Consider the following 25,813-nt stretch of genomic DNA (forward strand, 5'->3'; position numbering starts at 1 on the left):
TACAGTATTCCAGCTCAGATTACACTAGTAGCAAATATAGACATATACTTACCTCTCTACTCCTACTCAAGATTCCCCTGGTTATTCATCCAAGAGCATTAGACCTTTTGGTCACAGTGTCACACTGGGAGCTTGTGTTCAGCTGATTACCCACCACAACACCCCAATCTTTTTCAAAGTTATTGTTACACAGGACAGAGTCTCCTATCTTGCAAGTATGGCCTACATTCTTTGTTCCTAGATGAATACACATTGAGAAATCTATGGCAAGCAGTGGTAAGGACAATAAGGAGTTTCCTAAGAGTTTTAAAAGATCTGGCTCAGGAGCTTACTGGATCGTTATTGTTGATTTTCAATAAGTCTTGGATTACCAGGGAAGTTCCATAAAATTGTAAGAAAGCTAATGTTGTGTAAATGCGAAGACCCATGTTATTATAGGCTTGTCAGTCTGACATTGATTCCAGGCAAAATAATGGAGCAGCTGATACGGGACTCAACTGATTAAGTGGAATGGAAAGTGTTATCATATGATATGACTACATCATTTGCTTTTTCCCCAAATGCAGACCAGAACTATTTATTGTACATATCTGTCTTTCCTGCATTATTATTGATAATTCTACCATTTCCATGTAGTAATGGACCAATGCTTTTTCAGGAATTTTTTTTTTGTTCCTAATACACTTTAAAAACTACTTCTTATTGTCCTAAACTCTTATTGTCCTAAACTCTGGTGTCCTAAACTCTGGTGTCCTAAACTCTGGTGTCCTAAACTCTCTTTGTGTCTCTGTGCTTCCCTTACCAAATTTGCTACCACTCCTAGCTTCTGATTTATATTCATTACTACAACTTCCTTGTTCTTCCTTTTGTAATATACATATATATTTTAATTTTTTTATAGCTGCTTTCATTTCCCCTCTTAACCAATCAGTTTTTTAACCAATACAGCCTTCATTCTCAATTGTGAGACTGTACTTTTGTATGCATCTAGTAAAGCATTCTTAAGTCAAATAAAAATGCAAGACATCTCCAATACAACCATCCACATGCTACACTGGCTTCCACCCCTCACGCAAAAGGCTATGAAAGGAAGGGGCTTTATCCTCTTACCCTAAAAGAGGACAACCTTGAATTCCATTGAACCAGAATGGAAACTGAAAGTCAGAACCCAAGGCCTTCCTCTAAGAATGCCCAGCCATCTCTCCCATGATGTTTAAATCTAAGGATTGTTAAAATCACTACAACTGGCCTTAACTGTGACAGCATCTAGGGAAAGAGGTGGTCAGGTAGCCAGGAACCTTGGCTTAAAGACCAATGCCAACATTTTGAATTGCACCTGGAAACAATGGGAAGCCTGTATTGCTGAAGAATGGGTGTAATATGCTCTGAGCAACTAATATCACCAACGCCATCTTTGCTATGAAAAAATGGTGTGTTTTTAACTCAAGTAATCTAAGTAAAATCCTAGTGAAGACAAGAGAGTGTGTAGATTTCATGAGTTATGGGGAACCTAGTTATTTAACTCGAATTAGCTAAGTCCAATTGCCTTCTACCCATCTCCTTGGTTGTAAAACTTGATCAGACCTGCAGTGTGGTAGACAATCCCAGAGGAGGAAGGGTGTATGCTTTGGAATAAAGGGGTGGCCTGCATTTCCTCCAGAGGCTCTCCAATTCCCATTGGCCAGCCAGAGGAAAATAGGAGCTGACTGGCTCCTTGCTCTCCCCTTCTCCCCTCTCCATTAATTTAAGCCTATGCCCAGGCTTTTTGGAGCCTCTTGTTTTTATTAGTTGCCCCATCCTTCCTCCCTGTAGTTTTAGCATAGTAGTGGTGTTTTAGAATGATGCAGGTCCAACCAATTGCCTGTTTTGGAGTCAGGAAGGAATTTTTCCATTGGAGACAAATTGTTGAAAGCTTGGTGGTTTTTTCTTTTGCGTTCCTCGCAGCGTCATGGAACACAGATAGGTTAAATAAGAGAAATTACTGTTAGGAATCTGTAGTAATCTTTAGTTCAGCACAACTTGTGGCCAGCATCCAGTAAGGATAAAAGCCAAAGGGCCAGCTCCCAAAAGTAAAAGAGACTGGAGATTTCATTGATGGGCTCTGTGCCTATGGAGAAAGGGCAGACCTGAAGTCTTTGTAGGACATTGCCCCTTATGGTACCCTCTACTTCCCTTGCAGATGGAGGGTGAAATGATTCAAAAAAGTGAACTGAGTCCTGGGGGCAGGCTGAGAAGAGTGTACCCTGAGATATGAGTTATATGGTGGGAGCCCTCTAACTTCAGTGTTAATATATTTGTGTCCTTCAGCTTAAATCTACCCCTGTATCTGTCTTCATTCCACTGCATGTCCTGATCAATAAAAACACATCTTTTATTCACAGGGAAGACAAGGCCCAAGTGAGCAGGCAGCTACATAGAACACAATTGAGTCTTGTGACTGGTCTTCAAGGATAGCCCACGTACAGCACATTATAAAAAGGCAAAGTGGTTTGAAAACAAGGGCTTCTCCTACTCTTCTCCAGACCTTTGCCCATTATAGAGTTCTTAAAAAAAAATCCTCAAACTTTAATTAATTTGTTTTTAAATGTATAAGTACTTTTGATTTTGCTGAAATACTGAAAAAGCAGATTCTCTCATGTTACTGCAAGCCTTGCCTAATTCATGAGATGTGTATAATCTGGCAAGAACAATTATTCTTATGAATTGTTGAGCCCCAGCATTTTCAGTGGCACGTGCACTGCAGCTCCTCATACTGTGCTTTAAAAAGTAAAGACCATTATGTTGGATCTTGGGAGTCTGGAAAATATTTTAAGTGTTGCCTGCCAAAGGAGTCAGTTGGCCAAAATGGGACATACATAGATATAACAGTATAGTTCAATTTAAAATATTTTTTTAAAGGGAAAATAAGGAGTTTGGGAACCACATGACATCAGAGACTGAGAATGTGTTTTAAGGTATAGTAGCATGTAGCATGCAAAAATATTGAAATATTAATGCAACTTCTCCAGCTGCTAGACCCTTTTTTGTTTACTTTTATGTCACTTGCTTTCACAGAGGTGAGCGTTACTACTCCATCCATTCATCTGCTGGATATTGCTGGTTCCAGAATATTAACAAAATAAGCTCTTATTTTTCAAGGATTAACAACAAATCAAAGTGAGTTTGGCTTGTAATGCAGGTTATTAATAAAGAAGATCAGAGTCTTCAGGTTTATTTCCCATGCTCTACGAGTTAAATAAAGGTATGTTGCAACCAGGCAATGTATAAAAATGAATGCTTCAATAAACCACATTTTTAATATAATCCCTATTTTTCAATGTACTTTTCAATGTAATCTTTGCTTTAGATAAGATTGTATTAATGTCTATTTGTCCCTTTTAAATGTTAAATTCCCATAGAGCTTCAAAAACTAGTTTATTTCATTGGTTAGTTAGCCATCATGTTTGTTTCTACCCATCAATCCTATTAGCACAAGTCAATCACCTTTTCATTGCAATATGTTTATTTATACAAATCCAACATTAAGAATCCTAAATTCTAAGACAGTAGGGAACATTGATACTTTGCAGTGTCTAGTTAGTGTATTCCCTCTCTCCAAAATGATAGGTATGCATAAAAATTACAGCAACTTTGTTCCTGAAAAATACACTGTACTGTATAAACATTTCACATAAGTTTTCAAGCATCTCCCTTCCAGCATTACTTTTTCAAACTTTGTATTTTTTTATAAAAATGGTATTTACATGAATAATCATAACATAAAATCACAATTTTTGAGACCATATTAACTTACTGATAACTAAAATTTGCTACAAGTTAATATGTTAAGTCTGGCCCCAAACCAATTTGTAAGTGTTTTAAATGTTAAACTTCATGAAAATGGCACAAATTTGAGTTTTTATATTTTTAAGCTTCTGTGACTCAAAGCTATTGATATAGACTCAGATGGGTTAATGATATTGTTTTCATTAATACTAAAAATAAGTTATTTAACTTGAACTCATTTTATATGGCATGTTCAATTTTTCACACTTCTCAGAATTAGAAGTACTTACACTTTCTTCTCTTGATTATTCCTGACACTAAGTCCTAATGTAAGTTTCTTCTCTAACAGAAGGAATTCATGGGATAAAAATGAAAAACTTTGTAAATAGGCATGTGATTTAAATATTTGGGGGGGAAAAAACTGTTTAGAATGTTAATACCAAGTAAAATCCTTCCATATGGTCAAACTTTTAAATGCACCCATGGGCCCCCCGAGTCAATCAATACTAAAATTCATTTCTTGTTGAATGACGCCAGAGATCTGTCAAGACAAAGCATTTCTGAGATATTGACTCTGAGACAAGCTACCATGTATGTCTAACTTAGGCATCACTCTCTCCCCACCATCCTGGATACAGAATCGCAGGTCTCTAAAAGTAACTTCTGCAGTTATTTCTTCAAGATTCCTTTCCATTAAAACAAATCTTTAGCATAACCTAAAACAAAGCACTTGCCGGTTAGCAGGGAGAAAAAAGTAATTAGTTACATTTTACATAATGTCAACTCCCTGTCTATAGCAAATCAGTGCAATATTTTAATATTCCTGTAATACATAGTTGGTTTAGTTTTCATTTTTCCAGATATTCCCATGAAGATATCAACTTTCTGGTGCTCATAATCCAAACTACAACAACAGAAAACTTAAGTTTGCCCAGACTTCAATTCCACATATTTTAAAATGTATTTTATGCTCCCTTTTCAATGTACCAAAAGGTCACATTCTCCATATTAATGCTAACAGGAACAGTTTGTGACAAAGATCAAGATTTCACTGGGAATTCCCTATCCTCTTCACTCTTTCAAACAAGCTCATACTTCAGGTTCAAAATTAAAAATGACTATTTCATTGATTTAAGTAGTAACACTGACCTGCAGGTGGTGTTAAAACAACCATGAAATAAGAATATTGACATGAAGCTCACCCATTTGACTTACTTGAATAATATAAAGGTGGAATTCACCAACGTATTACTCAGCGTTCTGAAAAAACTTGAAATGACTATTTACTCATATACTCATACTATTTAGTCATATTAATCATTTTCATCATCATTAAAGAAAGCAACAAAAGGCAGGGTAACTTACCAGTGGTTCCCTGTTTTTGACAAGTCTGATTATTTTTACTGAGTCTTCTTCCTCATCAATGTCATCAGGCATAGGAGGCAATACTGGATCATAGCTCTTCTGAGCAACAGTATCATGTACCGAGAGCAAAGCCTGGAAATGACAATGGTCAACATAAATATTAGTCTGAAAAGCCTATAAAATAAAAAAGGGGACAATTCATAATCTGATTGCTGCAGTGTCATAACAATTTATGTAGAGTGCCTGCTATTTGTTTATGTCATTTAAATAGCTTGTTAAACAGTAATAAAACAACCCAATACCTTTTGTTAAGATCACTATGCATATAGCTACACATTGTGGTGAAGAAAGGGTGTTTTAAGCATAAACTGGGATGTTGAGCACTTAAGTACTTTTATTCCAAACTTACAAAAGTTGTAGTCTGGAAAAAAAAATCTTGAAGGCAAATTACTGTTTCTCCTCATATAAGTTCAGGAGTGCCATTCCATTATTGTCACATGGAAGTTTTTGAAACACAACAGAGAATGCCATGAGTTCAGATAAGCAAGATAATTAATTTCTGCCCTTCGCTCTTGAGTGTCAAATGGTGTGGCGCTAAACTGTTACAGAACTATCTTTCTAATAGGGAGTCAGATATTAGCAACTTCTTTGCTTCTGGTTCTTGCGTTCCTTTCATTCCAGTTCCAACAGCACAAATCACTCTCTCACAAAATTACTTACTGAAATTGGAACACATACTTTGTAAGCGTTTGGTTTATTCATGTATCAGTATGTGATACTTATCAACTAAATTCCCTTCTTGTAAGAGGGTCACAATTGCTTCCTCAGTTCATGCTCACAGTTCAGATAACAGATTCTTTCAAAGAAGAATATATTACTCTCTCTCCTGACAAAAATGATTCAAAGACTTCAAAAGATTAATCCATTATAAATTTACATGTTGAGATTTTCTGAATCCTGGCAAGTTAATGGGAAATGGGTGTCCTTTAGGACAACTTGAAAATCCCAGCCATAATCTATACCAAACTTGCTGCCTTTTTTAGATATAGCACTATTAAAGACCACATTAAAGGAAGTCTGTCAAAAAAATTTTCAGGATTCTTTTAACAGCTTTCTAAATTGGTGAATAGTTAAATCTATAAATTATAGCTGGAACCATAGTAACAGCTGTAACTATCACTGCCTAAGTATTTTTATTATAATGATCTATTTTTAGTTGCTTATAACTTTCTAAGTGTTTCACATTTTAACTTAACATTTTTGTACTCAAAGATGATTTTCTATTTGCAACGTTTTAGCCAAAAAAACTGAATTGTTTTTAAGAAAGATTAGGCTGAAAATAACATACATTCCCAATCACTTAAAAAAAAATCCTACAATTTTAAAAATTAAATCATACTAGTGCTGAAATGATTAGGACTATAAAGTTGAAATTTTGCACTGAATCCTAATTTAGGAGAATGACACTTTATGGGTGCATAAGAACCGTCACACTAGCTCAGACTAATGGTCCATTGAGCCCAGTATCCTGTCTTCCTACAGTGGTTGATGCCAAACGTTTCAGAAAAAATGAACAGAACAGGGCAATTATTGAGTGATTTGTCCCATCGTCCAGTCCCAGCATCTTGCAGTCAGAGGCTTAGGGACATACAGATCATGGGGATGCATCTCTGACCAATCTTGGCTAATAGCCATTTGCTGACTTATTCTCCAAGAACATATCTAATTTCTTTTTTGAACCCAGTTATACTTTTGGCCTTCACAACATCTCCTGGCAATCAGTTACACAAGTTGATTGTGCATTGCGTGAAGTACTTTCTTATGTTAGTGTTAAACCTGCCCCTGCTGATTTCATTGGGTGATCCCTGACATGTGTTATGTAAAGGGTTCCTTATTCACTTTCTCCACACCATTCATGATTTTATAGACTTCTATCATATCCCCCGTTATACATCTCTTTTCCAAACAGAACAGTCCGTCTTTTTAATCCCTCCTTACATGGAAGCTGTTCCATACCCTTAATCATTTTTCACCCTTCTCTGCACCTTTTCCAATTCTAATTTTTTTTTTTTTTAAGAAAGGGACAATCTGAACTGCACACAGTATACAAGGGGTGGGCCAGCATGGATTTATATAGTGGCATTATGATACATACTGTCTTATTATACATATCTTTCCTAGTGGGTCTTAACACTGTTAGCTTTTCTGACTGCTGCTGCACATTGTGGATAGTTATCTGAAAACATTTGCTCAATTACTCTAATATTACATTCAGTAAATATGTGACAACCTGAAGAGGAAGTGAAGGGAACTTACATTTAGGAAAGAGTTAACAGGAAATCCGTAACTCTTATAAAACAATAAAAGAACCCTGTGAATTTGCCTGATATCAGTTCTCCGATAATTTAAGGGGACATGGGTAATGTTAGACAAAGTATGTAATTACCTCTTTCATGTTTATAATCTACTTTGACTTCAAGCTGTATTTTGTCAGGGATGACATGGATTCCATGTTTTTTTAAACAAATCCTTAATACATAGTTTCATGTCAAGGCCAGATGGAATCTTTGTGATCATCTAATCTGAATTCCTGTATAACATAGGCCACAAACGCCTCCATATAAGTCCTCATGAACTAGGACATATATATAAAAAAAATCCAATCTTGATTAAAAAATTGTCAGTAAAAAATCCACCACAACCCATGATAAATTGTTCCAATGGTAAATTAATCTCATTGTTAAAAATGTATGCCTCATTTCCAGTCTGATTTTGTCTAGCTTCAATTTCCAGCCATTGCATCTTGTTATACCTTTCTTCGCTAAACTGAAGAGCCCACTATTAAACTCTCCCCCTCCCCTCCCACCCCAAAAGGACTGTGCTCAAGTCATCGCATAATCTTCTCTTTGATAAGTTAAATAGATCAAGCTCTTGTACCTATCACTAAAAGGCATCTTTTCTAATCCTTTAATCATTCTCATGGCTCTTCTCTGAAGCTCTCCAATTTATCAGCATCCTTCTTGAATTGTGGATACCAGAACTGGACACAGTATTCCAAGTACAGGTCCTATCAGTACTAAATATAGAAGTAAACAAACCTTTCTTCTCCTACTTGAGATTCCTCTGGTTATACATCCAAGAGCATTAGCTCTTTTGGCCACAGCGTCACACTGGGAGCTTGTGTGCAGCTGATTACCTATCACAACCCCCAAATCCTTTTCAAAGTTACGGCTTTCCAGGATAGAATCCCCCATTCTGTAAGATGGCCTACATTCTTTGTTCCTAGATGAATACATAAATCTATAGCAAGCAGAGGTAAGGACAATAAAGAATTTCCTAAGAGTTCAAAAGAGCTGGCTCAGGAGCTTGCTAAATTGTTAATGTTGATTTTCAATCGGGAAGTTCCAGAAAACTAGAAGAAAGACAATGTTTTCTCAATATTTAAAAAAGGTAAATGTGATGATTCAGGTAATTACAAGCTTGTCAGTCTGACATTGATCTCAGGCAAGACAACGTAGGAGCTGATATAGAACTTTATTAATCAAGAACTCTTACTAGTGGAATGGAAAGCGTGTTATCATATGACATGACCACATTATCTGCTTCTCCCCCCAAATACAGAACAGAAATATTTATTGAACATATTTCCCTGTTCTGCATTATTATTGATAATTTTACCATTTCCTTCTAGTAATGGACCAATACGTTGTCAGGATTCTTTTGTGTGCCTAATATACTTAAACTCTTTAATATTCCCCTTAATTCGGCTGGCCATCTATTTTTCTGTGTGCCCCTTTGCTTCCCTTATCAATTTGTCACAATTCCTAGATTCTGATTTATATTCATTACTATCAAGTCATAATCACTTGTAGTTAAGCTACCACTAATGTTTAGTTCTGTGGTCAATTCCTCTAACAAGATGTGGTCTAATACAGAATTCCCCCATGTTGGATGCAACATTTTTTTAGTTAGGAAATTGTTATCTATACTATTTAGAAATTCCATGGATGTTTTAGTACTAACAGCATGAGAGCTCCAGCATGTCACTCAAATTGAAGTCCCCTGTTATTACACATCTTTTTCCTACACATTATAGATAGGTACTTAAGGAGCCGATCATCCTGTTCCCTAGTGTTCCCTCTTCCATTCAAGTTCCATCCTAGTTCCCTCTTCCATTCAAGATCCTGATGGATCTTGAGAGAGATCTTCCACTATTTCCATTTTGAGGACCTACTATTGATTGGAAAGTTCTAGAGGTGTGGAATTCTTCCTGGTCCTCTTTTTTCTGGTGGCCAGAGCCTGCCCATTCTCATCTGCCTCCAGAAGTGTAGAATGACACCTCATCTTCTTGCCTCTGGTGGTTATTAACTGCTAAGCCTTCTTTCTCATTTGCCCTCTCTCTCTGGCTTCCTAGTGGATAGCTCTATTTTTCCTTCAGTCTGGGGTATTGATGTTTCCCAACCTGGTTGTCCAGGAACACCTCAGCTTCTCCGATTCTACATAGTGTCTCTACTTGCCCTTCTAATATAAGAACATTTTCTTCCAGTACTGCCATCAATTTGCACTTCATACACAGGAAGTTCCTTCTGGCTTCAAGCTGGAAAGAAAACATGGCACATCTGCTGCAGGGCACAACCACTGTTCCATTGCTGGCCATTGTGGAATTGAACATAAGGCTGTGCCTAATAGGAAGGCCTTTCACACTCCCTCTTTCAACTCCCTGCAAAACTATCACCCCTTTATAGACCCCATACTGACCAGGCAACCAAGGAGTTAATGCAGTAACCACCAGCCAGCACTGATTGGAATCCTCACAGCACTGGGAGAATAAAAGAGCTGAAAAATACAGGGTGGGATGGCTGCCAGAGGAACAAGCAGGCTGGAGAAGGCAAGTCCTTCCAGCAAGCTGGTGAGAAGTCACCCAGAGACAACATCCCAGAGAAGGGATGACCATCTCTCCAGGCTGAAGAAGCCTACAGAATCAAGGGAGTAGGAAGGTGCTAAGGGCACAGCAGGAGTCACCGCTGAGGCTTGATTCTGCCTGCCTGATTTTAGGGCCCTGGGTTGGAACCTAGTGAGGTGGGTGGGGCTGGGTCTCCTACTGATTCCCTCAGAGACTTAAGAACCAAAGGGGTTTTTAGATACCCTGAGGACCTGCTAATCCTACCAATTTATATGGGGAAACCCACAAATCCCAGCAGGACTGAGACTACCACGCTTTATAGCCCAGAATGGCCTCCCACAGGGACTCAGGCAAGAGGAGCTGACTGACCGCCCCACCAGATCGAGCACTCTGTGCAGTGCTCGGTCTGATTCAACGGGGCACTGTTACATTAAAACATACCAGCTCACACTATCCTTTTAGCTGCTTCTGTTCATGGCTCTCAAGTTTGCCTACCAAGTGACTTTTTATACCAAGTCTCCTTGTTTACCTTAGCTCACCAGCACAGAGCAATTAAGCATTCAGAAACAAGTGACCAGCCCTAAAAGATCAATTCTGTTTTTAATGACATGAGCTGTGGCCCCATGCTATCAATTATGGTTCTCATTTGAAAGATGTGCCATGAAGAATTGCACATACAAATATCATACAATTATATATGACTGTATCTAGAGATGCATGTAAGTTATCAAATGAAATATTAAAACAAAATAAGGGTTTGATTTGTTTTAACCATACTGTATAAAGTTAAAACACTTTTCAAACTAGTGTTCTCTAACAACATTTTTTCACATAATCAAGAGCACATTCATTCATGGGTCCAATTCAGTGAGGTTCTATATTTCAGCTTAAAAAAATATTCAGGCAGAGAGAGAAAACAAATGAAAAAAGACATTAAAATAATCTGAAGTACCATACCTATACTAAAAGGCAACAAGTTAAATATGTTCAAAATTAAACACCTCTGATAATGAAACAAACACATTCCCCCGAATTCTAAAGAGAACTATGTCATAGTGTCAACTGGATATTTCCCTGCTGAAACTCTGTGAGATCAGACTATTGGCCATGCAGTCTAGCTAAACCATGGAGCAAGACTGTTAGACGGAACCAACACTATGATTATTAATTTTTCCATAGTAACTAATGTGAAGGTAGAATAGAATGGTAAAGGAAACACAGTGACAAAAGACAGATAGAAAAGTCATGTTACACTGAACATGCAATATGTGACAAACAAATATGATATGGGATGATAGAAGCTTCTTTTACAACTTCTCTGAAAAGCACACAACATACCTGTCCATTCTTGCTCTTGATTAATGTCTTCATCTTGAGTGTTAGATAAAAATAATACCAAGCATTTGACAAAAAAAAATCTTTATCAATGTAGACAACTGTATTTTAAAGAACTCCAGTAAGATTGCAGTTTCCAATTTCTCCTTTTTTAAAAATATTGGTTTCAGTAATTCTGCGTATAAAGCATCTTTTATCATCAGACATGTCATTGGCTTGAACAGGTACTGATGTCCAGAAGTGCAGTTTAAAGTTATTGTTTTTACTTAAGTTATTCAACCATCTACAAATCCATTAATTTCTCAAAGAAAAGAGGAAAGGCGAATAAGTGTAAATCTAGAGAAAACGCTATCAACTACAAGTAAACAATGTCTTTTTTTTTGTTTGTTTAAAAAGGACATGTAGTATAGCTCCTCAAGAGAATCTTTTCATAGTTAAAATATATATGAGAAAAATTACCTAGTACAGAAACATTTCTGCAACAACTTCTTTATGGTTTGTACTTATATTTAATTTCAAATATACTCATCACAAGAAATGTTTATAAAAATAAACATATTGAACATGACATAAAAGTTTGGGACTTCTTTAAAAGCACACTAACATGAGGGCCAAGAGGTCAGGAAGCTATTATGAACAAAATCCCTAGGTAAGATCTACCTAATGCAAACTGACCACACTTAGTTTTACTTTTTACAACGCTTTAAAAGGAACTAACAGAGAGATTAATCATTGTAGTATACCCTGATGTTCATATCCACCACAGGAAGCTGCTAGAAATTCTGAGAACTTTTTAAACAACTCTTCAGAGCCACCCAGATCATGTACACCTAGGCACCTCTGGCAAAAAGATTTCGTTGTAGCTAAGTTTTATGCTTATGATTCCCTAATGTAAACATGGTCGATATTTAGAACTCAAAGAAGGTATGATTCAAATTCCTACAGTACCTAAATATAAATATTGATGTTCAGCTAAATTCTTAGACATGATCTAGCTGAAAATGAATACTTTTAAAAATTCTTCAAAATGTCTAGAAACGAGTGCGGTATTTTTTATATTAAAGCTGTCAATGATAATTTTACCATTTAAATTTTATGACTGGCACTTGGAATAAGAAAGTCTAAAACACCTCATTGCTGCTTTTTGAATGCAGTGCCTTCTAAAATCGTTTTTAGCTTTTTCCCCTTATTCAAAAATATTCTTCAATTTAAGCTTCAATTTGAACTTTACACTGGAGAAATGTTTTGCAGTGTAGTTCCCTAACACTGGCGCATTCTGGAAAATAGAAAACATTAAGAGCTAAATAAAAGAACAAACAGAAGTCTCGAGAAACAAACAAAAATAGCCCTTTAATTTGCATTGTTACAATAATTAAAATGAGACAACTGAAATCTGGATGACAATTTTGGCTGTCTGTACACATCTCTACAGAGTTTTGACCATGTCAAACTTTCACTGGAGCAGAGATATCCAGGAGGAGAGATCTGAGAGATAAGTCAAAATGCGAGGCTGGATGGAAGGAGACAACTCAGGTTTGTATAGACTTGTGAGTCATCTGTATAAAGTTAAAATTGAGCTGATGAGGTCATCCAGACAGAGGTTGTAAAGGAAAAAGAAGAAAAGACCAAAGATAGCATCTTGCGAGACTGGGAAGATGAACCCACCAAAAGAGACACTGAAGGGAGCAATCAAAGGGAGAAAAGGGGAAACACAAGAGGCCTGAGTCACACAAACCAAGCAAGGACAAGACTTCTAGAATTGCATGATCAGAGTCAAAACTGCAGAGACATTGAGGAAAATGATGATGAAGTACAGACCCTGAGATCTGGTCAGGGGAAGACTGACTTAGAAAACTTGAGAACAATTCTGGTGGAGTAAAGAGAAAGGAAGTCAAATAAGAGGGGATCCAGGATGGAGCTGAAGAAGAGTTCAAAAAAGAGTACACAACACAACTGAGTTAACGCAGGTGAAGAAAAAAGGGAGATGGCAGTATAGGTAAAGAGGGAAAGATTTGGAAGTCAGAACTCAGAGGATGATGGTCAGGGCAGAATAGATGACAACTACATGGTGAGGAAGATGAGAGAAGAGCTAGATAGAGTGGTGTTTGCAGAAAGAGTGGTAAAGTAGCATAAGAAGGAGATTTGGATTAAAGCCCAAAGCCAACAACAACATGGGACCTGTCATAGCTTCAACTCCATGGCCCTGCCTGAAATCCCACCCCTTACTTGGAGTGGTAGTGGCAGGGAGTCCCCTTCTCCTCCCAGAAAGACTGGTAGTCAGGGGCTCCATTCTCTAGAGAGGCAGAGATAGGTGCAGGGGGTCCCCCAATACTTAGGTGTATCTTCTTAGGCGGGTGAGCCAGGAATGCTGCACTCTACTCTTGATACACAGTCCTCATTTGTGGTAGTACCGACATGGCTCCTCATTAGTGCTAGATGTAGAATCACCTCCTTAAGGTGAATGGACAAGTTCACATTTCTCAGAGCGATTATTTCACCCTGTCTGCAGACTCAGACAGACATCAATGCATCTGTATACCTGGGTCACATTTTCAAGTATATCTTTGCAACTTTAAGGGCTACAAACTTATTGTAACCAAGCCCTCTGCAGGGTGTCACAGTGAGAGTTGTGGTAGGCCAGCTCCTAGTAACATAATAAGTATACAACATGCTCAGAAGCAAGTGCTATAGGCTCTTCAGTCACTAGGCTCTTCAAGCTCTAGTTCTAGGTGGGTTCCTTAGATCACTGGCACTTCAAATAACAGATATTTCTTTACTAAGACAACCAGAAATAAGCTGCAAACAGGGTAGGCAGACTTGTTTTAATTACAACACAGGAGAAGTGATAAACTCAACAGCTTCTAATATACCCTCTAAAGGCAGACCAATAAAAGGGCACAAATGTTTGGCTCCTCAGGGCTAGTGCCAAGGATACTCACTCTAGAGCACTCTTTTCTGGTGGCCTGAGAATCACCCAACCAGGGTTCAGTCCTTTTGACCATCATCTGTACTCTTATTCAAGACCATCTTCACAGTCCTCCTGTCTGTAGACCACTCCTGGTTATCTGCTGCAGTTACTGGTGGCACCCTTCTGGCAACAGTGCATACTCGCCATGCTCTCAGGCCCTCCCAGTCTTAGCTCTCCAGGCCAAGATCTCAAGCTACCTGCTATCCAGCCTACCCTCCATAGCCAGCTCCCAAGCTCCTGCTTACACACAGTCTCTGGCTCCCTCCTGCGCCAGACTCTCTCTAATATCTGGTTGTACTTCTCTTTCTTGTGTTGGAGGAATTATGAAGCCCTCTCATAGCTAGCTGTAGCACTGGAAGTTAACACAGTATGTACCCAGCAGACACATTACATTATTTTAAAAATGAAAGAGAAGGTTACTCACCCTGTGCATTAACTGAGGTTCTTTGAGATGTGTGTCCCTGAAGGTGCTCCACTTCAGGTGTTGGTGCGTCCCTGCACCGTCGATTGGAGTATTAAGCAGCAGTGTCCATCTGGGTTGCACATGTGTAGTAATTGTCTCGTGGTACCATTGGTACCTCATTTATCATGCATGTGATCCAACCCCATCAGTTCCTTCTCTACCATAGGTACTCTACAGTAGAGAAGGAACTGAAGGTAATAGTGCACTCATAAGAGACACACATCTTGAAGAACCTGTTACTGCACAGGGTAAGTAACCTCTTCCTATTCAAGTGATGTCCCTGTGGGTGCTCCACTTCAGGTGATTGTAGAGCAGTGCCCCACTGTGGATGGAAGGTACTTTGGAGTTCATTGAGTGATTGAAGATAGCACTGTGAAGCTAACACTGTATCCAAACCTGAGCCCTGAATGATCATGTAATGTTTTGTGAGTGTGTGTTCAGAGGCCCAGGTTGCAGCTCTACATATGTCCATGAGTGGCAAAAAGGCACTCATGGAAAGGCAGAAAGGCAACTGCAGTTCCTAGCGATCTCAGAGAATGAATTCTGATTCCCAATGGGGGTTGTATTTTCTTCTGTTGGTAACACAGGCGGAGACAGCTAGAGATCCATTTGGGTGGTCTCTTTGTGGATATAGTAGAACGTTTAGAGCATTCTGTCGTGGAGACTAAGATTTCCAGAAAGTCTTAGCTCTGTCCAAGTAGGATGTTACTGCTTGATGGACGTCTAGAGTATGTAGAATACGGTCTTGCGTGCTCCCATGTGGTTTGGGATGGAATGTAGAGAGATTAATCGGTTGGTTTAGGTGAAAAGATGATGCTATTTTGGGCACAAATTTCAGGTGAGATCTCAGGGTGATCTTATTCCTAAAAATATGGTATACGGAGGGTGGAACATGAGGGCTCCTATCTTGCTTACTTACTGTGCAAATGTAATAGCAACCAGGAACACTTTCATTGATAGATATATTAGAGAAAACGTAGCTAGCGATTCGAATGCAGGATCGGTGCGGCATCTTAATACCAAGTTCAAGTCCCATGTTGGCGTGGGATCGCGTACTATTGGGTAAATATTCTGTATACCAGTATGGAAGTGCTTGTTACTGGGGTGTGCGAACAGTGATGCCCCAGTGAAGTTATGGCGAAATGCGTTAATAGCTGCAACGTATACTTTAATGGAACTTGTGGATAGTCCTGAGGTCTCTAGCTCCAGTATATAGTTCGGCACTAATGGGAGGGGTGCAGAAAGTGCATTAATGTGCTTGTTTTGACACCATAAGTGGAATCTCCTCCATTTTTGAAGGTAGGTCTTATGGGTGGTTGACCTCCTGCTGTTTAGTAATACATATTCAACCTGTTCCGAACAAGCTAATTCATCGTGGTGGAACCATGTAGGAGCCATGCCTTCAGGTGGACTCTCTCCAGAGTCGGGTCAAGAATCCGACTCTCATCCTGTGATAGGAGGTCCCTCTGAAGAGGAAGATGTTGTGGAGCACAGATTGCCATCCGCATCAGGTAAGAGTACCAAGTTTGTCTGGGCCACATCAAAGCTAGCAGTATGACTCTGGCCTTGTCAAGGCGTATCTTGTGTATCACTCTCAACAGTAAGGGGATCGGTGGAAATGTGTAGGGGAATGTTGCTTCCCATTTGAGAAGAAAGGCGTCCCCTAGTGATCAGGGTCCCAGGCCTGCTCTCAAGAAGAAGTATGGGCATTTTTGATTTTGTGCTGTCGTGAACAGGTCAATGGATGTGAAATCTCATTGTTGGAATATGGATTGTAGGACTGTCTTGTTTAGTTCCCATTCATGATCATGGGAAAATTATCTGCTCAGTGTACCTGCTGTCATGTTCTGACAGCTGGGGAAGTAGGAGGCTGAGATGTTTATGTTGTGGTGTATGCCCCAGTTCCACAGTCTCATGGCTTTGGTGCACAGTTGATCTATGTAGAACATGCAGGTGATGTTGTCGGTCATCATGCATACTATTTTGTTCTTTATGAGTGGGAGGAAGTGGAGGCATGCATTGTGAACCACACAATGTAGTTCAAGTAGATTGATATGTAGCTGTGTCTCCACAGAAGACCATTGCCCTTGAATGTTGTGAGGTTGTGGGTAAGAAGCCCAGCTTATTAAGGAGGCGTCTGTTGTAATCAATATGAATGATTGTTCCTAGTGGAAGGGGCTCCTCATGCATACATTTTATGGCTGTGTCCACAAACTTAGAGACTCTTTGATCTTTGGGCATTGTCAGGATTCTGTTCAAGTTGTGCTTGTTCAGTATGTACACAGAACATAGCTAGCTCTGTAGATGGTGTATGTACAGTGGCCCGTGTCTTACTATGTAAGTGATAGCCACCATATGTCCTAGTAGCTGTAGACAGGTACAGCTCATTATGCACGGATTGTCTGTGGCTATCGAAATGAGGTTTGTCAATGTCAAGAATCTGTTCATTGGTAGTGATGCTCTGGCCTCTATGGAGTCAAGGTGTGCTCTGGATGAAGTCCAATCATGGGAGTTAGGGTTGATTTTTGTTCTTTTATCTGTAACCCTTCATTCTGAAAGAGACTGATAGTCTTTTGAGTAATGTCGATTGCCTCTGATTGAGTGGGGCCTCTTAGTAGACAGTCGTTGAGATATGGAAATACTATTATCTCTTGTCATGTATGTGTGCAGCTACTATCACAAGGGTCTTGGAGAACACTCAGCGCTGTGGAAAGGCTGAATGGTAGGACTCTGTACTGATAATTGTCCGTGTCTAGTGTGAAGCAAAGGAATCTTCTGAGAGCAGGATGTATCGTGATGTTGAAGCAAGCATCTTGCAGGTCCAAGGGCTGAAAACCACTCCCCCTGTTCCAGCACTGGAATTATCATGGCCAGAGTGACCATCTTGAATCTTTGGGCTCGCACAAACTTGTTGAGATTTTTGAGATCTAGAATGGGTCTCCATCCTTCCCTTTTCTTCTGTGTTAAGAAGTAATGGGAGTAAAAGCCCTTCCCTCTGTGTTGTGGAGATACTGGCTCCATGTCACCTAACTGTAGAAGGTGGTTTACTTCGTGTTGCAGGAGGTACTCATAAGACTGGTCCCTGAAGAGAGACAGGGAGGGAGGTTAGGTGGGTGGTACTGAAGTGAAGGGAATGAAATAGCATGAATATCGATTACCAGCCAGGTCTTTGGCCACCAATTATGTCCTTTTTATCATGCCTGGGCATCAATTACCATGGACAGATGGGTCCTAGAGATCATATGATTGGGCTATCAGCTGAGGGAGGTCATTCAGGCCCTCAACCAAATTTGTTGTTTGGCCAGTGTGGATTGTGACAGATGACTAGATCTGAGGTGCTCTACCTCTCTGAGGTCTCTGTCTTTGCCTCTGAGGATCGTAATGTCATTGTTGACGTAGGAATGAGGTGTCCCTGCTGTGTTGGTATCATCTCCATTTTGTTGCAGGTGTATATATCCCGAGAGTATGAAGGATCGCCCAGGAATCTTTCATAAAATGGAGGATCTCGTCGGCTTTGGTGGAGAAGAGTTTTTCCCTGTCAAAGGGAAGATCTTCCACCTTTAGTTGGAGGTCCTTCAGAATGCCTGATGATTGTAATCAGGATGCCCTGCGCATTACAATGGCTGTTCTTGCCGCTGTGTCTGCCACCTCAAGGGATGCTTGTAGCACCGTTCTGGCAACAAGTTGTCCCTCATTTATTAAAGATTTGAACTGTTCCTGTCTCTCTTCTGGAAGGTCATTAATAAAGTCATACAGTTTGCCATAGTTGTCATGATCAGATTTGGCTAGGAGCACACTTTAGTTTGCCACACGGAATTGTAAGGTCGCAAAGAGTAGACTTTTTGTCTAAAGAGGTCGAGCCTCTTCCACTCTTCATCCTGCAGAGTGGTTCTATACTGTGGTTGTTTGCCATGTTGGTTTGTGGCCTCCGCTACTAGGGAATTGGGTGGGGGCAGTGGGGTTGAGAAAAAAGGAAATCCATACCCTTGGCTGGCACATAGCACTTCCTGTCCACCCTCTTACATGTCAGCAGGGCAGTAGCTAGTGTTTGCCAAACAATCTCTGCTGCCTCCATCAGGGCATCATATATAGGTAGCACAATTTTTGAGGTTGAAGAGGTCTGGAGAATCTGTAAAAGTTTGTGTGTCAGACACTTCCTCAAGTGGGATCTCCTGACTCTGCGCCACCCTTTTAAACAGTTCTTGGAACTGCTTAAAATCATCAGCAGAGGTGGGAGTGGGGGCATTATGGCCTCGTCTGGTGACAATGAGGAGTTATGCGCAGGTGGTGTCGTGTTCTGTTCTGTGCCCTCTTCCCTCTCAACCCCCGTTTCCTCATGGACTTCAGTGGTCTCTGGTGGGGGGGGATGGTGGTGCTGATCTTATCTCACCTCTAAGTGGGGTTAGAGGTCGGTTGTAATGTGCCCTGTATGCTGCCTATGAGTCCCAGGGTGGTCACTGCATGGGGAAAGGCATGGATGGGCACAGCCATGGCTGTCTGTACCACCATTGTATATCTCACCTGTATTGGGCCCTTGATTTCGTGGGTCCCAATGGTGATCTGAGTTCAATATGTGAAGAGTGGTGTGAGGAGAAGGCACCCTCTTCTTTTTCATCATCCTCATTGCTCAAGAATGGGGAAGTGTACAAGGTTGATTGTTCCAGTGACATATTCTCCGGGGAGCCATTAGTGCCAAAGAGCAGCAAGTGCAGTACTGAGGATATTGTGATGTCTTTGTGGTGTCAAAACTGGCATGGCGCCATCGGTTTTGGTGCACTGGTACCAATGTCCGTGTTTTTGACGGTACCGTGGACGGCGCCGGTGGTTTGTGATCTGACTTGCTTGGAGCGGACGGTGCCATGTCTATTGGTGCAGAGGAAGTTGTTGGCACTGATGAGGGCCTCAGCGCCATATTTTTCACTGGCATTTTCAGTGCCGTAGAGGAGTTGGCAAGTTTAGATATGTGCTTCAACTCCTTGTCTTTACGGTGGGGCTCAGCAAAGGTCCCGGTGCAGACAGTGCCTGATGCCTCAAAGGTGCTTACCTACCGAGTGGTTGGCACCGAGGACAATGACCTCCAGGAGACCGTTTCTTTTTAGGCAGTTCTCTCTGCAGTGAAGTCGTAGCTCTTGTCTTCAATCTTTTTGAGGATTAAGCCTTGTCCTCAGGTGAGGGTGATGTATTGAGGGATAACCCCGTAAAGAGAGTCTGTTGCCCTGGGTCAGAGGCCAGTTAGAGAGATTTCTCCATCAAGATGAGCTTCAGACAGAGGTCTTGATCCTGCCTAACTCTGGCCTTCAAACTGCGGAAGTGAGTACACTTCTGGGAGATGTGTGACTCACCAAGGCAGCAGACACAGAGGGAATGACCACCTGAGATGGGGAAAGCATCTCAACAGGACCCACATCTTTAAAACCTGGGAAACCAGGCATTGGTGAGTGGGCTGAGTGTCTCCCACCCTGAGGAAAGAAAAACATATTTTTTGTTTTAACTAACTAGCTAAGATTAATGAAGATTAACTTAGTTATTACTAACTATACTATGAAACTTAACTATTTCTGCTACTTTTTCTAGGTTGTCACAGACGTTGGGATACCACTACGTAGCTCTGTCTCAGGCCAAGGACAGTTAAGAAAAAACTGAGGAGATGGGGATGGGGCACGCGCACGATAGATGAGGCGCTAACTGCACTGCAAGACAACCCACAGCTCATGCACAAGCCAGATCGACACTGCTGCTTAAATTCTCTGATTGATGGCACAGGGACACACCAACACCTGAAGTGGAGCACCCACTGGGACATCACTCGAAGAAGCAGCTGAGAATTCCATTGTAATCACATGATGAAAGGAACTGTAGTCCTAGATACAGGCCAATAATGCATGTTCCTTAACTTAGCCATGGCAGGAAGCAACAAGATCTGAGGAGAAGCCCAATCCCACCATCACCCACGTTCCTTTGTGAATGTAATTGCATCTGGATGAGATGTGAGACAAGAAGAGAGTAGCTGCATAAGCAGTGTCAAAGGGAGGATTCCAAATTTCTGAGAATGCCAGGAGATGGAAGGAGTAGGAGGCGAAAAGGCAGTGGATGACGGTGATCATCTTTGAGATGTAGAAAGTATTTCAGAGAGAGTTGAAGGGGATGGAATGGAGAGGCAGGGCTGAGTGTGTGGTCTGAAAGGGAGGATGTGGAGATGGTGACAAGGAAGGGTGCAGGAAATGAGAAGGGTGAAGTTGGAGCAAATACCAGTAGAGGTGAGGAGGAAGTGAAGGTGAGATGTGGATTTGACAGCATATAGGAGAAAAGAGAGAGACAGAAGTGGAGCTAGTGAGAGCAGCAGAAGGAGGAGGGTAAAAAGGGACAGAGACAGGAAGAAAAGAGATTGCAGGAGAAGAAACAGGAGGAAAGACTTGGAGAAAGGAGATAGTGACACAGGAGAAATTATGTGAGACCCACGAGGGAGTAATAGCAGAATATGATTAAGTGCGAGCAACAGAGAGAGGTAGAAAGTAGGAATACGCAAATCAGCTAACCCTGCAAGAACAATCAAACATACTAGCTGAAGCAATCAATTAGGCTGAAGAGCTAAGACAAAGACAGTAAAACTGCAGGGGTAAACAATAAAATTAGAGATTAAAATATGAATCACTAATACTCAATTGTATACAAATATTTAAAATCCATACTGTACATGTGTGTTTTTGTATTCTTAATATTTATAGTATATTAATGTTCTTAGCATAGTAACATCTCATTTGGGTCAATATTAAGTATATTGAGTAAATATTTAAATAAAAATAACAAACAGGTAACCCATAGAGTTTAAAGGGGCAAAGTTATATATAACATCCAGGGATTATGTGCAGGTTATCGGGAAGTGGCTGAGAGTCTGGGGAGAATAACAAGGGATAATCTGCGGGGTCCTGGATGGGGGGGTGATGGTGTGGGCGTTAAAAGGTACAAGGGAATATATGGGAATGGGGGAGCGTCACTAAGTATGCTTATGGGTTACTTTGTGGGGGTTTTAACAAATGGAGTAAATAAGTCCATACAAAGTGGGGCGTCCCTCATTAAGTCCGATGCTTCAGCAGTCGCCGCATCCGTTGGTGTGTCCCCCGCCGCGTCCGCCGGTGCGTCCACCGCCGCGTCCGCCGGTGCGTCCTCCGGTGCGTCCTCCGCCGCGTCTGTCGTGGTGGTCGTCGGTTGGGTCCGCCGGTCCGGAAGGAGGGTCCTGCGGTGGTGCTCCGTCCCTCTCCTCCTGGTACTGTCGGTGGCCGGTGACGTGCTCTATGTAGATGTCCCGGGACCACCGGATGGAGTCCGAGACCATGAGGCGCCGCATGAGCTTGGCGTAGCGCCGACCCACACTGCAGGCCCAGAGCACGGGCTCGTTGCGGGGGTCCCAGGCGCCCAGGGCTCCGACGATCAGGGCGTGTATCTGCACGTCGTAGCCCTGCTCCCTCAGGGTGTCGGCCAGGGGGGCGTACTTCTCCTCCTTGTGGGCTTGGGCGGCGTGGAAGGCCGGGCTGCGGTTCTCGAACGGGACCGTGACGTCCACCATGACGATCTTTTTGTGATCCTCGTCGGTGATGACGATGTCGGGTCTCAGCGGGCTGTCGGTCCCGGGGATGGTGCAGTTGATGGCCACCGTGCCCCGGTGGGCCGGGATGGCCTTCGCCAGGCGGTCCTGGACCGCGTTGTGCCTCAGCTGCCAGGCACGGGAGTGGGGCTTGCAGCCGCAGAGGACGTGGGGCAAGGTCTCGTTGACGTACCCGCACCTCCTGCAGCGCTTGTCCCGGTTCCCGTGGTGGACGGCCCCGTTCAGCGGGAGGCAGTTGAGGCGGGCCCGGTGGATGAACCGCCAGTCCGCGAACCGGGTGTAGCCGCCCCCTGCCAGGAAGTGGTTGCTGGCGTCCCACTTGCTGGTCACCTCGAAGGCCTTACCCTGGTCGGGCTTCTTCTTTAGGCTCTCGAGGTACAGCGCGTGGACGGACGCCTTCAGGCACCTCTCCAGCATGCACCGGGCGCAGGGGGTGACGATGGTGTGGCCGTCGACTCTGATCCTGGGCACCAGGACCGACAGCTCCCGGCGCTCCTCGCACCATGTCCAGCGGCAGCCGATGCGCTTTACCTTTTCCTCTTAACCATGGTGGATTTTTATTTTTGAATATATGGACTTCCTTTCACAAAAGGGTAATTTCCTTGCCTGAAAATGTAGTTTCAGATCCACCAATCTGAACTGATGGGTTTACCTGTAGCTGTTACTCAGAGAGCAATAGCCAATAGAAGGCTAGACTTTTCACATCTTCAGACTCCCACTTCCTCTTGCTCATTGCTTGGAACCCCAGGAGACACTTCCAAAGTCTAACTATTCTAACTGTCCATAGAAACACACAGCCAGTCCATGTCATCTGGTAAAGGTGTTAATATTCTTCCAGATGTCAGCCCTATGTTTTTCCTCAATTGTGGCCTCTGCCTTTTCTGTTCACATATGGCTATTATGGCAGAGTAAGCCCTAATTTTAAACCAACAATGAAGAATTTCTGACCAATGTGCCTCTTGAATTCACAACCTGATTCATTTAGCTAAAGTGTTCTTGACGCTTTAATCCCCTCCTCCTCCTTAAGTATCTTCCCAGAGCACGAACAGATGAGCTCTTTGCTGGAAGCTATATTCTGAACAAATGAGCATCCTTCTAATGTCCAGGCAATGTTTCATCAGCTTCTTTTTTGAAGAAACAGGTAGACTGAAGCAGTGAACAGTGACAATCACTTCTTGTAATGAGATAACCTACAAGAATTACAAGTAGTACTAATTACAAGAAGTGATGGTCACTGTTCACACATTCTCACCTTCTAATCAATGGTTGTTAATAGGCCTCATCTACACTAACTGAATTGATTTTGTTAGCACTTGTCCTCCCCATTATTGTTTCTTACCCTTGGACGGATATATATATCTCCTATCTGTGATTTCCATTTCATGCATCTGACGAAGTGGGTTACAGCCCACGAAAGCTTATGCCTGCAGAAATTTTTTAGTCTTTAAGGTGCTACAGGACTCTCGTTGAGTTAACATGATATATATGGATTTTCAAAAAGCTAGTGATAAATCCTTCATATAGTATTATGGAAAACTAAAAAGTCATGGAGTTAGACATACAGCATTGATATGGATTAGCAACTGTCAGAAACAGAAAAAGAGCAGGAATAAATAAATGGTCAAAGTTGTGAACTGGACTGGTTTTAATTATATATTCCAGTGATCTGGAAAATGGGAGAATGGTGAGGAGAGATGGAGGCTGCAGGATATAGCCTTCCAGGCATGAGACAGGAGACTGCTGAAGAAAAGGGTAGTCACAAACATAATCAAAAGGACCATCAAGTTTCATTGACAGAATGGACAATTTACTTAGTATCTGTTTACTTGGACAGTCATGTCTTTGTAAAATTACTATGTTTTTCCATTTACATGAGCTGAGCAGAATTGCTACTTGATCATGATGTGATTTTACCGTGCATAATGTTTCTCCTTCTAAACTGCCAAATATTTTCTTAATGATGCCAACCATTTCTGTGCTATATGAATACCATCGTTAAATGCATGTAATTCAGCATTCAGTACATAGATTAGCATTCGTTACTTTATGTGGTAGAACTTGTGTCATGTAACTGAAGACTTTCTTTGATTTGCTTTTCAAATCTTCTATTTTCCCCTGCCAATCTGCCTGGCTTCACTCTTGTTTATGATATAGTTGGCTGCTAGCGAACATTTGCATTTCCATACCTCAAGAGTGTTGCAGCTCAGGCTGCCCCATTTTGACAGCAATTAAGTTATCACATGAAACAGGGCTAATAGTATATAGTGTAACTAAGGTAACATGAGGATTTTTTCGTAAAAAAATATTTAAATTATATTCTTTCCTCTCCTTTATGTTATTACAGTATGTTCTGTCAGTTCCTACCACATTAAGAATATGCCATGGTTGGTTGTTGATTTCTCTTAGTTAGTATACATGGAAATTAAGGCATGGCTTGTTGCTTTATTTTTAAAGTGATTTTTAGCTATTAGATTTATGTTTGATTTGTTCCTTTTTAAATATTTCTTATATATGTACAGTAATAAAAACTTATGAGAATAAAAGATTCACAGGACCCAAACCCATAATAAAACACACAAACAGACAGTAAGGAGTCTTTTCACCCCCCAAAAAAGGATCTCTATCATTACAGGGAGCAAGCCGCCAACAGAATGAGAACTTGAGATTTGAAGCTGATAATGTGCAAGTTTAGAATTCTTTTCTTTTCTGAGAAGGCTGTCAGAAAGTGGGGGAGGGACCAAAATAGAAGCATTCGGTAGATCATTTTTAGGAAAACATGTCCAATATCCCTACTTTTCATAGATTCACAGGTTTTTAGTCCAGAAAGGAATATTATGATCATTGAGCCTGACCTCCAGCATAAACATCAACCATAGATTCACTCACTAATTCCTGCATCGAGTTCATAACAATTATTTTTTTCAAAATGACAGGGAGATGAGATGGACTCAGATAACACAGTATAAGTACAGTACACAATAAAAACCTAGATTAGGTTACAAAAAATGTAGGTGGATCAATTCTTTTTATAGCCAAACAATCTCTCCTGCAGAACACTGGGAAAAGTTGTTTTAAAATAAGCATATAAAACAAAGAATTGAACATAAATTTCATCCTAAGTTTCCTTTTTCTTTCTTTTTTTAATCCTCGTCTCCTCCACATAAGAGGAGGAAGTTTCTGAAAGAGAGGAACTCTCTTTCTTTACCACTCTCTGCACAAAAGTTTTCACAACTACTGTCTACTTCACCATCATAGTTAATGTGTGGGGACTCTATATGTTATCTCCTGAAAAGTAATTGTAGGGGTATGTCTATGCCACAATTAAAACGCCATGGATGGCCCATGACAATTCACTTAGGCTCGGGTTGTGGGGCTGTTTCACTGCAGTGTAGACTTCTGGACTCAGGCTGG

General features: G+C 41.1%; 1 protein-coding gene across 4 annotated transcripts in view; it reads right to left on the reverse strand.

The window, feature by feature from the left end:
• The window catches only part of MPP7 (MAGUK p55 scaffold protein 7), a 281,426-nt gene that overhangs the window by 92,036 nt on the left and 163,577 nt on the right, over nucleotides 1-25,813 (reverse strand). For all 4 annotated transcript variants that reach the window (XM_067542555.1, XM_067542556.1, XM_067542558.1 and 1 more), the window contains one exon: nucleotides 5,131-5,262. In XM_067542555.1, coding sequence (XP_067398656.1) covers nucleotides 5,131-5,262 — 132 coding nt within the window. The remainder of the gene's footprint in view (nucleotides 1-5,130; nucleotides 5,263-25,813) is intronic.

The sequence above is a fragment of the Emydura macquarii genome, unplaced genomic scaffold, assembly GCF_026122565.2.
Source record: "Emydura macquarii macquarii isolate MOO-44397 ecotype Brisbane River unplaced genomic scaffold, CSIRO-AGI_Emac_v2 contig_719, whole genome shotgun sequence".
NCBI lineage: Eukaryota > Metazoa > Chordata > Testudines > Chelidae > Emydura > Emydura macquarii.